This window comes from Lemur catta, chromosome 6, assembly GCF_020740605.2.
Source record: "Lemur catta isolate mLemCat1 chromosome 6, mLemCat1.pri, whole genome shotgun sequence".
In the NCBI taxonomy this organism is placed as follows: Eukaryota; Metazoa; Chordata; class Mammalia; order Primates; family Lemuridae; genus Lemur; species Lemur catta.
Genome location: NC_059133.1, coordinates 2835912 through 2852758, shown reverse-complemented (window position 1 = coordinate 2852758; position 16847 = coordinate 2835912). Strand labels below are relative to the sequence as shown.

Here is a 16847-nt window from a genome sequence, read left to right as displayed (position 1 = left end):
TTCATGTCAGACTTCTTGTAGAGACTCCATGAGTTAGCAGTAACCATGTGTATTGTTTGTTTTTTTTTCACCCAGGGTTACCTTCCTGCCAATGTAGACCGAAGACCGTCCACTCTCCAGAGAAAACAAAAAGAATATTTTGCTTTTATTGAGCATTATTATGATTCTAGGAATGATGAAGTTCACCAAGATACATATAGACAGGTGGGAGTGCTTTTTCTTTTTCATACATTACTTGACATACTTTGATTTGGTGATGATTTGTAGGAGGGAATGTTTTGTCTAGCATACCCCCGGTTGGGTCACAGAGTTTTATTTTCTAATAAATTAATTTGAAAACAAATAATGGCGAATTTCCTCTAATAGTGATACCTGCTTGTCTCTAGTTCCTTCTACAAAAGTAAGAAGGTGTTTTTGATTGAAGTTACAAAAGATTAAGTAAATACCAGAGACCCCCAGGACCTGCCTCGGGTGGTGATGGGCGTTTTGTGTCTCCCTGAGCTGCTGTCTGGGAATCAAAAGGCTCTTCCTGAAGGTCTGGGACTTGGCGTTTAACCAGATCACACCACAAGGGAGAGATTCCACGGCCCCACGGTGCTGTGCTCTTTGGTACGGTTAGGGCGTGTAGATAGGAGAAAGGCGTAGTCATCAGCTTGACTGGGGGGGCGGCACACTTCATAGCAGAGCAAGAGGTGTAGTCAGTTTGTTATTTTGCTATTTAGTTTAATACAAAATGGGTATAATTATGGGTTCTTAAATAGTCAATTGACAGATGATGTGCATAATGGGAAAAATACTTAAAATTGATTTATGCTTCACAGTGCATCCAGAATTTGCTGTTAGAGCTTTAACAGCTCTTCGAGGACTTTATAATTCTCATTCTTTCTGTAATATGTGAAAGGTCAAACTGGTAGTTCTTAATTGGCATCATTGTCTTATGTATCTGAAATCAAGTTCTAGTTTCTCTGAGGCGTGCCACTATTGACTATTCCCTTTGTAAATCCTACTTCTAGGTGAAGGAGTTTTGCCAAATTTTTCTACCTCAGATATGGGATATCTACATCTCTCTGTGGATATCTGGTATAAATCTGTTAAAAAGGCCCGAAGACAGGCCTTACCTCTGATACATAAGCAGAGATTCTTTAAGAGCAGTGGATTCTTGGGAAGCATGTTCTTTATGGATGGGATACAGCTGAGGCTTGGGCAGGAAAAGTGCCTTTTTTCAGAGTGAGGCGGTAGGAAGGGCACGAACCCACCTCCTTCTGCTCCCGGGACGGAGCTCCCGCGCCTCTGGACTGCACCGCCTATGCTGGAGTGGTCCTTCTGTCTCACACTGGGGGGCTCTGGCCACACTGGGCTGCACCCAGTTATTCTGGGAGCCTGATTTGAGATACAGGTTGCCTTTGGATTTGGTTAGGGAAATATTAGCTTACCTATTTTCTTTTTCCATTTCACTGGTTTTAGGAAATTGATGAATTTGTTTTAAACCTGTTTTCAGTGTGTTCTTATTCAGGAAAAGGACTTCCCAAAGGATGACACTAGCATCTTTCTGCAAGATTTACCAAGCTGTATTCTACTTTGAATTTCTTAAGGGAAAGTTAATTACAAACAGGTTGCATACATCTTTCTTTAGTTACTGTGATAGGTTATAAAAAGATTCCGTATCATTGTGAATTCTGAAAAGATGAGAGATATGTACTGTAGCATGGGGTGGTTTTTCCTGTCTGCCTGACTCCAGCAAATGTGCCTCTTGGGACGTACCCTGTGCTTTCTCGCCATTGTCATTTCCGGCAGAGCTGAACTCGATTTGGGTTTGGAGGCCCTGGTTTCTCCCTGCTGCCTACTCATGGGTGTTTGACCTGTGAACCGAGCTCAACCCACTGTCTGACCCGAGGTGTGCAGCACCCACCCTCCCGCACCGATGGGGGCAACAGGAGGGTGGTGGCCTTGGTGTGTCCCCTTATTCCTCTGTTGTCCTTTCTTCCTTTAATTTTTAAGTGCTTACTCTTCTGCTGCAGATGTTATGTGAAAGCCACAGGGAGTTGGTCAGAGTTAACACACCGGCTGCCATGCGAGTGGTATTTAACTCAGGCCGGTTTGAGCCCAGGGCCTCATGAAGCAAAACCCTGCAGTTGGTTCATGAAAATCTTACTTGTTGATGTTCATATTGTTACAATTAATATTGACAATTTAATTCTAAAAACGTGGATTGTGTTGCGTATAATTCACATACAGAAAACAATAAAAAACAACAAATCAGAAAGAATTGTTTTAATAAAACACCGTGACCCCAAGGAAAATCTTTTTTTTTTTTCTGGTGTGGCAGTCAGTGTGTTAAAAGATTCATCTTGTGTGTCTTTCCCCCTCTAGGTAAGTTCTGCAGACCTTTTTCCTGCTTGCTCAGTCCTGTGCATGATGGGGACAGGAGGGAGGGATGGAGGGGCACACCCGCCCTATCTGCCCAGCCTTGCAGAGTACTCCCCTTTCTACGTTGGATCCCCTCCTCCTGACAAAAGTGACAGCAGGGTGTGGGGGTGACATGTGTGCTGTCCTGTCTGCTTAATAAATGGGTGACAGGCAGCTCTAGTGTAAAGGTGGGCTGTGCTGATCCTGGGCGCGCAGAGGTGGATCAGACTGCCGTTCCCGCCCTGCAGGAGCTTATGGTGCTCATGCTGGGGACATGTGTGCCCACACGAATGTAACTGTATAGGAGCAGTGCTCTGAGGATGGCCCTCCAAGACGCCTGGGTGACAGGCCTGAAGACTCTGGTCCCTGGCTGTGCCTGGGCTCCTGCACGTGCCTCTCTGGATAGAGCACTGTTGGTCCTCCTCCTCCTCCTTCCCCACCCCTCCCCGGCGGTGCTGCTGCCCGCAGGTCTCCTCCAGCAGAGATTCGCGTGCACTTCTGCTTAGGCTGTTGACCCTCAGTCTTACTGGATCTTCACCAGGAACCTTTTGAGGGATTCGGAGCAGGCATTTTGTAAACAAGGAAGCTGGGTCCCGGAGCCCAAGTGCTTTACAGTGCTAATAAGTGGCAGAGTAGGATTGTCCCAGTCTCTTGGGTGTTAGAATCCTCTGTGGGCATGTGCAAGAATGGGGTGAAATGAAACAAAGTCGTAGAATACCTTTTGGCATTAAAACGTGCAGGTCTTCTCTCAGCCTGTGTGGGCTGTTGCCCTGGGTACACGGGGGTGAGGGTTGTGTGGCCGGTGTGGGATGTTCACGTGGGCTGTTGAGCCAGCCTTTGATGCCAGCGCAAGCTCTGACTGCTTCTGTCTGGTTGCTTCTTGAACCCACAAGTGTCCTCCTCTGGAGTGTCAGGGACTTCATTGTGACTCTCATGTCAGACCGTGGCCAAGCAAGAATCAGCTGACACTGGCAGAGACCTTCAAATGCATCCTTTGAAAAGTGTTCTAGATTCCCCAAGGACTTTGTGAAGTGGAGAAAAATGTGGCCTGTGTCCAAAAAGAAGCTGTCACAGCTGAAAACTTGTACACTATCGATGCACTTGAATTGCTCTCTGTGTCAGAGGCTGAAAATCAATGTTTACTAATTGCTATGGATTATGTTACTAAATAGCTGAGGGCCTGCTCTGTTCCTAATCATACAGCAACCACTGTTTGGTGAGGGGAGTGTCGAGCAGGCCCGTCATCCTGGGACTGGGTGAGCTGGTCAGGGGGACGTGTGTGGATTCTCCTCCAGAGGAGAGCTTGGGAACATGGGGATTAGTATCCTCAGAGAGAGAGCACGTTGCCAGGCAGATTACATTCATCATTAAGTATTGCTGTTTTTTTTTTCTTTTTTTGTCATTTCAGCTTATTATGGGGGTACAAAAGTTCAGGTTATATATATTGCCCGTCCCCCTGAGTCAGAGCTTCAGGTGTGTCCATTCCCCAGACAGTGTGCCTGGCACTCACCATGTAGTTATACCTGCATCCCCTCCCCCCCACCTCCCACCTCCCCGAGTCAGCACTTTCAAGCATGACCATTCTCCAGACGGTGCGCAACGCACTCATCATGTAGGCATACACCCATCCCCTCCCCCCCAGCCCCCGCCTCAGTCTGATATCCAGTTGGTATCATTCCCCAATGTGCATTTAGGTGGTGATCAGGGAAACCAATTTTCTGGTGAGTACATGTGATGCTTGTTTTCCATTCTTGGGATAGTTCACTTAATATGATGGGTTCCAATTCTCTCCAGGAGAACCAAAGAGATGTCGTATCATCGTTATTTCTTATAGCTGAGTAATACTCCATGGTATACATATACCACAATTTACTAATCCATTCGTGAATTGATGGGCATTTGGGTTGTTTCCACATCTTTGCAATTGTGAATTGTGCTGCTATAAACATTCAGGTACAGGTGTCTTTGTCATAGAATGACTTTTGTTCCTTTGGGTAGATGCCCAATAATGGGATTGCTGGATCAAATCATAAACCTTGTAATGATGTTTGTCATTGTGTAAAATAAATGTGTCTTTCTCCTGCATCTCCAGATCCACATAGACATCCCTCGGATGAGCCCTGAAGCATTAATACTTCAGCCCAAGGTGATGGAGGTAAGAGCCGTGACCTGACATTCCTGCAGACTTGTTTCCCTTTGCTGGGAGTGACTGATGACGCCACTGTACCAACGGGACAGCGGATGTAGTTGATGTTCTTCACCCAGAAGCCAATTTGTGGTGGCCAATTTCTGGTGCCTTTGGCCCTTGTGGACATAATTGCTAATGGGAATCTCTACTCTTTAAACATTTCTATTGTGCAGTACTAATACATACAAAAGAATATATGTAATACACCCGTATATACTCTGTGTGTATGAGATTTAGGAACCAGCACCCACTAGTCTGAGCAACTGCACGCATGAACCTGGCTCGAACCCGACCCATGGCTGAAGCTGCTTCCTTGTGCTCCCCTCGCAACCCCTCCATAGGGGACAGAGGACCCCTCTCCTGACTTTCATGTTTACGATTCTTCATAACTTTCACACGTGTCATGTGATACCAAGAACTTGCTGTGGTACTTAATTTTGCATCTTAAGCCGTATCGCTCTTTGTGTAGTGTAGTTCCTGCAGCTTGTGTTTCCTCCTCACATTGTTTTCTAAGATTCAGCCAATCTGTTGTATTTATTTAAATACTTCACACTTTCTTTAGCCTGTTTCTTGTTGATGGGCATTTGAGTTGTTTCAAATGTTCTGCTGTTAGGAACAGTGTTGCCTGGGACCTTTCTGTACGTTTAGGCAGGCACCAGCAGGCAAGAACTCCTCCAGGGCATTTATGAAAGAGAACAATTGCATGGTTGGGCGTGGGCCGGTCACACTTGCAAGACAATATCAACGTGCTTCCCACAGGGTTCTACTAATGAAACTTTGAACCCGCAGAGTATTAAGAATTCCTGGTACTCCACGTCCTTGCCAATTCTTGATTTGTCAGATTTCTTAGCTTTTGTTTCTCTTGAGGGCATTCTTATTGTGCTTTTAATTTTCATTTTTCGGTTAACTAGTGGAGTTAAGCATCTCTTCTCATAGGTATGGGTGTCCTCTGTGTCCCCCTCTGGAAAGTGCTTGTTCCTGCCTTTTGCCCATTTTTCTTCTGGGTTGTTGATCTTTACATGGCAGGGATTCCAATTCTTTTGTCAGTTGGTATGTGGCGAATATCTTCTCCCACTCTGTGGCTTTTTTCTCCCTTTTTTCTTGGTGGCCGTTGATGATCAGAGTTTCTTAGTTTCAATGAACTTGAACTCGTCAGCCTTTTTGGTTAGCGCTGTATGGCTTACTTAAGAAATCCTTTCCCCGAGTGTGTCGTCAAGGTGCTCTCCCATATGTTCACCAAAAGTTCTGTGTTTCACGCCTCTGTGTTTAATTCATCCACAGTTGCTGGCCCTGTGACGTGAGGTAGGAGTCAACTTAATTTTCTCCTGTGATGACCAGTGAGTCCTGCACTGTCTACGGTTCCACCTCATCTCCATGTTGCCGAGGTCACATCTATCTGATGCCATTGCCACACTGACATGGATCTGTTTTCTGTCCTCTGTTTTGTCTCCGTGTTCAGATTGTCTTCCCTTCAAATCACACCCTGCTAAGTACAATAATTTAGCTGTAGAATGTCTTAATATTTGGTAGGTCACACCCTGCTGCGTCTCCCTTTTCGGGATTGAGTGGGTGGTCTTACTCTTTGCTTTTCTTCATGATTGTCAGAATCACATCGCCCAGGCCTTTTCATTTGTTTTTTTGCTTGTATGGTCTGTTTGATTTGTGGTTGGAATTGCATGGAATCTATGGATCAGTTTGGGAGAATTGATATCTTTATGACATTTAATATTGATTTTCATGAACATGCTGGTTCCCCATTTTCATGCCATTTTTATGCTTTCCAATTCAGTTTTAAATTTTTTTCCAGAAAAGGTCTTATACATGGTTTATTACATTTATTCTTAGTTATTATATTTTTTCTTGCTATAATAAATGGTACTTTTTTAAAGTAGAATTTTCTTATTGTTTGAAACATTTTTTTTGCATATTGTTTGCTCCAGTAAATGTACTCTTAAACTTTGACATCTCTTGCCTGTGCAGTAAATCCATTAAAAAAAAAAAGAATCCAGGATTGTTAAAGCAAAACTGCAAACATAGAATGAGAAAGTTTTTAATAGTCATTCTGAGATACTTCTCTTTGATTTTTCTTTTCAATAGTTGTGCTTATTGTACTGGAAAATAAGAGATAATATATTATAACCTGCTTTTTACTTATTATTAATATTTTATTTAATGGAAAAATAGAGTCTGCCACACGACTTTAGGTTTATTCTTAGTTACTTTTTCCTGCCACTTGCCACAGTCCTTGTAGAATTGACATCTCAGGCCTTTTGGTCTCAGTGTGGATCCTGAGTCACCACCAGTTGGTGTCATCTGGTCATCTTGCCTGTGACCTCCTTGGACCTTGATCCCACAGGTTTAGGGGGCCTCCCCCGGCAGTGGGGCTCACTCGGCCTCTGCAGGCTCTGGACACGCTGACACTCAGCAGTGCGGGTCACCCTCGGGGCAGACGGCTTCTGGGACAGGCTGGTGGGTGTGGTGAGTGTGTAACTTGAGCACATCCCCGAGTGAGTGTGTGTGTGTGTATGTATGTGTGTGTGTGTGTGTGTGTGTGTGTGTGTGTGTTTGAGGGGGATTAAATGATGTGCAGTGGGCTTTAGGAAAGTACTGAAATGTTTGTTTTGTGTTGGCCAGTAGGCAAAATCGAGTTATGATTTCCGGTATTGTAGAGGTTAGATTTAGATACATCTGCAAGTGACAGCAAATCTATAATAATTGTGGCTTCACAAGACAGAAGTGCATTACTCTGTCCAGCATGAGTTCCTTGTAAGCGAATTGGGTGCCTCTCTGTGCTTGGCCTTAACCTCATGGTCCACGGGGGATCCTTGTCATGTTTGCATTCCACGAGTTCTCGCAGGGAAGTGGGACGTGGGTAAAGATGTGTCACAGAAGTTGCTCATAGTGTTTTCTTTCTGCTTCTGTCCTACGGTTATAACTTATATCCTCCTGACTTGACTTAGTGACGTGGTTGTACTTAGCTATATGGGAATCAGGAAAACGTGACTTTGATTTTAGCGGCTAATGTGCTCCACTGGAGTCTGGGCTTCTGATGACTCAGAAAGAAGAATTTCTACTGTGTTTCCCTATCCGTCCATGCATTCATTTATTCGTTCCAGAGGTGATGGCCAGGCCTGTTGTGGTCACTTTCTCCTTTCCCTGTCTCCCTCCCTTGCTCGTCTCCTTCCTGTCAACTTTTTCGAGGTCTAGTTTACATACAATAAAATTCACCTACTATAAGTGTGCAGTCAGATGTGTTTTGACAGCTGTGTATGGGAGTGTGACAGCCACCTGAATTGTGATATGGAGCATTTCCTTCACCCAGAGCGGTTCCCCCATGTCCCTTTGCTGTCAGTCTCCTCTCCCCATGCCCTGCCCCCAGCAACTGCTGATCTGCTTCTGTGTGTGGTTTCTCTTACTCAGCACAATGCCCTTGCAAGTCACCCATGTTGGTGCACGTGTCAATAGTTCATTTCTTTTCATTGCTGGGTATTGTTCCAGTGTGAGTACGCCACAGTGTGTCGGTCCATTCACCACTGACAGACACGTGGGTTCTTTATAGTTTTTGTCCATTGCAAAATAAATTTGCTATAACCCTTCATGTACAAAGCTTAGTGAGGGCCTCTGCTCCCCTCCTCCCTCTAGTAAGTACCTAGTAGTGGAATTGTTGGGTTACATGATAAAGGTATGCTTAGCTTTATAAGAACTGCCAAACTATTTTACAATGCGGCTATACCAATTTGCATTTCTACCAGGAATGTATTAGAGTTCTAGTTGCTCCACATCCATGCCAGCAATTGGTATTGTCAGTTTCTTTAATTTTAGTCATTTTTAGTGGGTATATAGTGATATCTTAGAGGGCTATAATTTACATTTCCCCATTGAGTGATGATGTTGAATATCTCTCTTTATGCTGGCTTGCCATTCATATGGTCTTCTTTGGGTAAGTGTTTGTTCCATTTCTGTTCATTATTTAATTGCTTTTGAAAACTTTAACTTGCCTGTTCCTAGGCCACCCGTCAGACCTGAATCAGACTTCTGGGGTGGAGCCTGGAAATCCCTTTTTCAAGTCAGCTCAGCCAGACTTAGAAACTGTAAGACTCCAGTGTTTGTAACTGCCCATGGGGGATGTTGCTGTGAGTGAGAAGTGAGGACCGTGGGAGGCCTCCTAGTCTTTGCCCAGCTTCCCTCGGGTGGAGCAAAGAGCCTTTGCCAGAAGGTCCTTGCCCCTTGCTCCTCCCAGGGTGGTCCCAGGAGGGGCTGAGGGGGGAAGGGAACACCCTCCACGTCCCCCTGAGCCCAGGCTGTGCTCAGGGCTGTGGGTGTGGAGGTAAGGGCTCTCGCGGCGCTCTGAGGGGGGCCTGGTGCTTCTTAGTGCTCCACCTGCCGTCCTCAGGGAGGCCGCTTGCTCTTCTCACCCCCTACCCAGTTTGAACAAACTCAATCTATTGCACTAAAAATACCAATGCTGACCTGTGACCCTCTGCAGCTGTGGTGGGTACAGTGAGTTTATCGAAGAGCCATATTCAAATATTACCCTTGGGCGTTTTCAGGTCATAAATTAATCATCTTCTGTGTGGCTTTTCCTCCATAGTTATTATCCGCCCTCTGGTCATCTTAGAGCAGTTTCACAAATTAAGGACATAGATGCTTTTTCCAGTTAACCATGGAGAAGCAGTGTCTCATCCCGTTTTAGCAGACACAGAGGGTAAATTAAACACACAGGCTTTTTAAAGCAGGTTATTTATGTACAGTTCTTAGAATTGGTGCAGGGAGTTTTTCATGATCCTAAAGCATTGGGATTTTCTGGGAGGCAGGTGTCAGTGAAGCCCAGATTTGTTCATGCCGGACTCTTTCCTTTTTGTAAACCTGTTTCCTGACCGTGGCCTCTGTGGAGTCAGGCAGGCTGTGCTGATCCTGGGTCCCCACGTGCCTGGACGAGAAGGAGCCGGTGTTGGTTCTGCTGACCAAGGGTCGGGGCCAAGCCAAAGTGCATTTGCACACACTGTTACTTCCACCTGGAGTGCCCCTCTCCAGCCCCTCTGCTTGGCAGACCCTTCCCACCTTGCCAACACCACCCATCCCTGCCTCTCCGGTCCTGACAGCGCCTGTGTTTCCCACTCTGGGACCCTGGCTGTGTTACTGGCGTTGTTTGTTAACGAGCCTCTTTCCCGTGAGACCGCATGCTCCGTGAGGACAGGGAGCTTCACTCTGGTGTTTTCCACCCCCAGCACCGTGAGTTGGGTTGGATTGGTAAGTGTGAGTCATCTTGCTGTGACTCTGACCTGTGCCAAGGGCTCGGGTCTCTCCCCTCAGACTGCGAGCTCTAGGAGGGTAGGCCCTGGCTCTGTTTCTCTCTAGTGTCTCCCCGTCCCCCACCGTGGTGCCTGACGCATTCAAAGCTGCGCACCCCCAGCGTGGGTGTCCCGTGGGTCCTCCGCTGTGCGAGGGGGTGCTGGACGGCCTGTGTGCGGAGAGTGTCTCCGTGTCTGTTCCGTCACTGCTTGTCACTGCATTTGGTATCCAACTAACCCTCTTTTTTCCCAAAGGTGGGGACTCATTTGTGAAAACCCAAGAAATAATGTTCGTTATATAATCAATTCATTAAACTCTTCTGGCATATATTTTGGGATCCAATCCATAGATCTTTCCTTCTTTTTTTTTTTAACACGAGTGACTCTATTTGATTCTGACAACTTTCACAGGCTCACGTAGGGAGTGTTAGTATGACAGCATGCATGTAAACGACACACCCCAAACTCAGAAGAGTGGCCTGTCCATGGATAGAGTATGGTTTTGTGTTTTTGACTATGTTTGTAGTGTTTTATTCTAAACCAAAAAATGACATGCAGCAGGTACAGCTGTGTGTTGAGATCGTGAACTGCTTGGTGGGTACATGTGGCTGCATTATTTTATTCTGGTAAGTGTCAAGTATTTCATAGAAGTCACCAGACTAATGTCTCCATTGGCCCCACTTGCCTGTTGGAGTGTGATGGCTGTTCCCATCTGTGTCTGGAGGACAGCAGTGAGTTTGCTCTACTGAGCTCCCAGGGGGTCCTGACTCCAGACCACAGCCCCAAGACAGGGGTCCCATGTCATGGGGCTCTAGGGAGCTTAGGAAGGGTGACAAGCTGGCACTGAAGCCCCACCCCACCTATGTGTGTTTCAGGGGTGCCAGGTGGGGGTTCAGCCCTGCACCTTCTGCCCCTGCCCGTATTACTGACCCGAGCTGTGTCCATTTGCCTGTGTGCAGCAGAAAGCCAAACACCAAAGGGCTGGGTTTTTGCAACAGGAAAGGCTTACTTACCGCCAGGCACCCGGGCGAGGAGAGGACCAGGCTCAAATCTGTCTCCTTCCCTTCTTTCTCTCTTTGTTTTTATGGTGAGAAATATCAAAGCAGAAAGGTTTCTATAACATATGTGTCCAATTTAAAGAAAAAAATTAAAAATTAACTTCAGAATCCGTACCACTGAGCTGAAGAAATGGAACAATGCTAATATATTTGAAATTGCTTCTTTCGCAAACATTTCTCTACACCCCAACAAGTAAACATTTTCTCAATTTTGGTTAATTATTCTCTTGTTTTTCTGTATGCTTTTTATCTCACGTGTGTGTGTGCGTGTGTTTTGCTGGTGATCTTGCATCTTAATGGAGTTGTGCTAAGTATATTAATTTGGGATTGCTCTTTATATCACAGCATCCATCCATGGATGCGTGCAGCTGTAGTTGATTATTCCTCTGCTTCAGCATGTGCCATTGTAGGTGCTGGTGTTTCCCCTTATCCAGCCTGATGTTCATAAGCATTTGGGTTGTTTTCATTTCCTTGCTGTTTCTGTTGGTGTTGCTAGAACACCTTGTGTGAGAGTTTCTCTGGGAATCCTCCCCAGGTGTGGGGCTGCGGGGTTGGTGCAGGGTGAGTGTGTCTTGGGTGCTGCCAGGCTGTGGCACCTGCAGGCAAACACCCAGTGCTCTCTGCACCTGCAGCTGTACTTGGAGTTGTTAGACTGGGAATCCTGCTGTACTGTCAGAAGTAGTTTCTTGTTGTGCTTTTAATTTTCATTTACCTAATCACTGTTGAGGTTAAGTATTTTTTCATAGTTTTTTTTGCCATTTGTTTTTCCTCTCTTGTGAAATGCTTTTGCCCCTAATGCTATTGTGTTGTCTTTTTTTGTTTGTTAGTTTGTCCTGCTGATTTGTAAGAGTTTACTAATATTCTCTGGATACAAATTCCTTTTTGGACATACATGGATGCATATCCCTTCTTTTAGTTAGTAGGTTGTTTTTTCACTGTCATCGGTGAACAGAGTTCTTACCTTTTCCTTCATGATTAGGCCTTTTTGTGTCTTAAGATGTCCTTTCCAACTTCATGGTTTCAAAGAAGTCTTCTTATATTTCTCCTAGTTTTGAAGTTTTGCCTTTTACATTTAGGACATAATCCGTTTAGAATTGACTTTGTATGGAGTTTGATGTAGTGCTCTGTCTTAGTCTGTCTGTGTTGCCGTAAAGGAATACCTGAGGCTGGGTAATTTATGGAGAACAGAGGTGTGTTTATTTGGCTCATGGTTCTGCAGACTGTGCAGGAAGCACGGCACCAGAGTCTGCTCCTAGTGAAGGCTTCAGTCTGCTTCCGCTCACGGCACACGGCGGAGGGCAGTTGGCTTGCAGGGCTCACGTGCGAGAGGAAGCAAGAGAGAGGAGGAGGAGCTCGGCTCTTTTCAGCAACGAACTCAGTGAGAGAACTCACTCCATCTGTGAGAATGGCAGCAAGCCTTTCATGAGGATCCTCCCCCATGACCTAAATGCCTCCCACTGGGCCTCACCTCCCACATTAGGGACCAGATTTCAACGCGAGACTTGGTGGAGCCAAACAAGCCCTATCCAAACTATAGCTTGGACCATTTTCTTTAGAGACTCCCCACACGGGTGACCAGTTGCAGCCCTTGCCCACGAATCAGCTGTGGCTGCCCTGACAGCTCTCAGGGTTCCACATGTGTGGAACCAGTTCCACGGATCTATTTGTCTATCCCTGTGCAGCTTTACCTTGTCTTAATATTGTAGCCTTGAATCTGGTAGGACACGCCAATACCATACCTGGTTTTTGTTTCTTGGCCATTTCTGACTTTTTGCTTTTGTGTGTAAATTTAAAATCAGCTTGTTATGTTTCATGAAAATCTCAGAAATGAGGTTAAATCTATTGATCAGTTTGGAGAGAATTAATATTTTCGTGTTTATTTAGTTCCTCTGATCTTTTATTTTAAATAATATTTCCCCCTTAAATTTACCCAACAACTTGTTAAATTTATTCAAAAAATATTTTTTATAAATAGTGTCCTTTAAATTGTTAATTTCATTGTCTAATTTGTATAAAAATGCAGTTGACTTTTGTAAGTTGTTAACCTCTTTCATCAGTTCTGATAATTTGTGTGTAGATTTATTTGAGATTCCTAAGAAGTTAATCATGTCCTTTGGAAATAATGACAGTTTTATTTTTTTTCTTTCTATTTGGCATGTGCTTTTTTTTTTCCTTTCTGTTTGTTTTGTTTTGCTGGCTAAGACTTCCGTTACAGTGCTGAGCAGAAGTAGGGAAAGCATACATCTAGTCTCATCCTGGATTTTTTCAGGGAAGTCTTTTAACATTTGCACCATGCATGGACTTGTGGTATCTAATCTTTACTATGTTAAGGATGATGCCTTGCTCTTAGTTTTAAAATCATAAATGGTTATTGAGTTTTATCAAATTCTTTTTCCTCCCTTCATCTGAGGTAATATTTTTGCTTCTTTACTATTAATGCAGTGAATTTTATTAGAAGATTTCCTACTGTTGAGCTAACTGTACATTCCTGAAATAAATCCAAGTTGGTCATTATGGATTTTTGTAATGCATTGCAGGATTAAGTGTGTTAACATCTGATGTGCCACACTGCCAGAGACAGAAGCCAAGTTTCTCTTTAATTTGAAAAATGCTTTCTAACCGTTTATTGATTCTTCAGTTATGTGCTAATATGTAATCATATCAGTTGCGTTGAATATTTCTTCTGGTTATAGTGATGCTGTGATGTTTTATTTGAAAGTATGTTGTTTCTTTCCAAATATTTTTGAGGACATTAAAAAAAAAAGAGTATTGTTTCTTTTCAGTCCTTAGTTTTGAATGTATTAAACCTCTATGTTTTGCTAACCTATCAAGACACTTGATGTGGGCACAAAATGTGAGATGTAAGTTCATATATTTGAATGAGGTGAATGCTGAGTAATTCATACACCAAGTGTGGCATCATTGCTCGTCGTAAGAGAGTTCTACACATTAACTATGTTGTAAACATTACAGTTGGTATTTGTCTTGGTATACTCAGTATATATTTTACGTGATATGTGGTTGCCTTTTAATCCACGTGCTAGATTTTTGCAGACTTTCATTTTGGTTTCATTCATCAGGTATTATAATTCACAGGAGGGAATGTTCTTTGAATCATGTTGCAGAGACTTGAGTTGTGAGTAATTTCTTCTTCCTGAGCCTACGGTGCTTCTGGATTTTGCAGGATATAAATCCCACGGGTCTCCACGGAATTCTTCATTGTGTGTCTCCTCTCACAGAAATTATCTCAATTGTGCTTTATATGCTGTGAAATCTCACTGCTGATGCATGTAGTAGAATTATGATGTTTTAAAATTTCTGAAATCAGATTTTTTGGTAGGTAATCATGAGCACAGCAACATTTTCAATTTCAATATATCTTACTTTTTAGTGTGCAAAATATCTCAGCTCCCTCACATGCTCTGAACTGCTGGGGTTCCAATCTTGCCGTGGAGGCCTGGGCAAGGAGCTGGATAACGTGTAGAAAGCAGAGACAGAAAGAGCTCACTAGTAGGGGACCTCTGAGCCCTCCCGGAGCTTTGTGTGGAAGATGCTGTTGAGACTTTGAGAAAGAACCTGTTGGTTTTGCATTAGCACATGGGTCATGGTGCTCAGGTTTCTGAAGTTTGGCAGGCAAACTGGGGATGCTTCTAGTTTTTTTAATTTCTTCAGCCCTGGTGGTAACAAGTAGTAACAGCTATTTTTGTTATTATTGAGTCTAAACTGATTTGCAGAAAAGATACCTTGGGAAGACTTTAAACTTTGTACTACTGTTAATGAATTCCCACTCTCAAACAAAGATAGGAGTATCAAGAATGTCACCAGAACTTTACACTTGATCTTAGCCAAAAGGCCGAGAAGCGATGTCACCAGAACTTTAATGGCTAATAAAATCCAGTGAGTAGTCATTGTTAGAGCCATTTCAGATCATTCTGTGTTTTCATTAAACACATTCACATGCTTAGGGCATCCTTGCTTTATTCTCCTTCAGTAGATAATATCGCTGCTTACACCAACAGCACATTCATTGAAATGGGAGCTAATGTCCTGTGACAGGTCTGTTCCCCTCTGCTGTCTGCTGTTTACTAGGCTGGCCCTTGCTTCTACTCAGAGTCCCTGCAAATGATTGCATTGTTTTCACCTTTCCTGTGATAACTGCTAGTAAAACACCTGGATTTTTGACATACAAAGTTATAGGGACTGTGACACCCCCCCCCGAAGAATGCCCTTGGACACTCAGTGGGCATGAGAGTGACACTAAGACCCAGATGTGGTCCCCGTCCTCCACAGTGCACGGCTGAAGTGTGGGGCGAAGACAGAGGTGCGTGAAACCCAGAGAGACTGTGGAGGAATTGGAGGAGACAACCGGAGGAGCAGCTGCAGGGCACTTGGAATCAAGGGTGATGCCGATTGCTGATGCCACGGTGCTCTCCAGTGCCTGTGACCCTTTGGTTTCCTGCCCTGGTCCTTCCAGAGGTGTTTGTTCGTCGCCCTGTGGAGGGTGTTCTGAATCCCAGGTTGGGCTGCGGGCCCCACCTCCCTAGTGCACCTGGTGTATCTGTGTGTCTGTTTTCTCGTGGGGCCTTTATACTCCACCCTCGTGCCCCATGGCTTGACACGCCGTGGCCCAGCGGGCACCCGGGGGCCGTGCTGAGGTGAAGCACTGTGGCCCAGGCACCCCAGGTAGAGGATGAGGGACTTGCCTTTGTGTCCAGAACCTGCGGGAGAGTAGCCGAGCGAGCCCCAGCCTGCAGGGCCAGTTGCCTCTGGTGCAGGGTGGGCAGCCTCTGGAGCGGGGGCCATCCTGCCGTTGAGGCAGCCCTCCTGCCTGTGTGCCCTCCCTGCCCTGGCCAGGCCTCCCCTCTGGGATCCTTGGCTTGGTCCCTCTGGTGTTTGACCTTTGATTTTGGTGACCTGTTACTCTTTTCTGCTCTGCCTTGGTGGACTTCTGACCTCATTCTCACCTCTGTTGCTCCTCTGAGCTTGAGTCTTAAGGGCCCTGCGGGTCCCCAGGAAGCTCTGAGGCATTGGGCTGTCCTGGGGGTGTGGGCAGACTGAGCGGTTTCCTCGTTGGACTGCACTGCCACTTCCTCCTCGTTCCTGCCTCAGTGGGTGGGAAGAGGAAGCTCAGAGGAGCCACTTTTCCTTGAAGTGGGACCATCATTGTGAGACGACCTCCATGGAGGGATGAGGAAACTAATGTTTTTTAAAAGATCCTTATCTGATTCCGTGTTTAGTTGAGAGCATCTGAGGGAGCCACGGAGGCACCGAGTAGCAGGCGGGACTGAGGGGTGGGGGAAACTTGGAGCAAACCGGAAGAGCAGATGGTGGCCCAGAGCTTGCCTCGAGGTGCCGCCGCGTGCCCTGCGTGGCAGTGGACGTGGGTTCAAGGGAGGCAGCGTGCGTCACTTGTGCCCCTTTCAAGTGTCACCTTGTTATGCTTTGGACGTGCTTATTTGGAAAAAGTGGTATGAAATCAGTCATTTATAGTTTTTTTGTCTTTTTTTTTACCAGTCTGAGAGTAAAAGCTTAGAAATGGCTCAGTGTGTTCTTTGAAAAATAGCCGTACAATTATGTGATGCAGGGCTTAGAAGTCCTACAGCACACGTCCCTCTGTGTTGGGGACGGGACCTCTTTTTCTTACAGCAGGGTTTCACTGATACCTGATATGTGGAGGGCTCATTATGATGGAAATCACAGGGCAGCAGAATTCCAGGGTAATCCTCAGGGATGCCACGAGAATGCTCTCTCAGCCCTGCGCCCTGTTCTGGTTTGCCCGGTGGCGATAAAAGATGAGAAAACATTTTAACTCGTGTCTTGGAGGACATTGCTATGAATCCAGTGGAGGGTCACGAGGACATTGGCTTTCAGAGCGAGGCTGTGCGGGCTCCGGCCCCACAGTGC

General features: G+C 45.3%; 1 protein-coding gene across 1 annotated transcript in view; it reads left to right on the top strand.

Moving 5' to 3' along the window:
- Nucleotides 1-16847, top strand: part of TBC1D22A (TBC1 domain family member 22A) — a 327765-nt gene that overhangs the window by 94337 nt on the left and 216581 nt on the right. Inside the window, 2 exon segments of the mRNA XM_045552759.1 lie at nt 76-204; nt 4499-4561. Coding sequence (XP_045408715.1) covers nt 76-204; nt 4499-4561 — 192 coding nt within the window.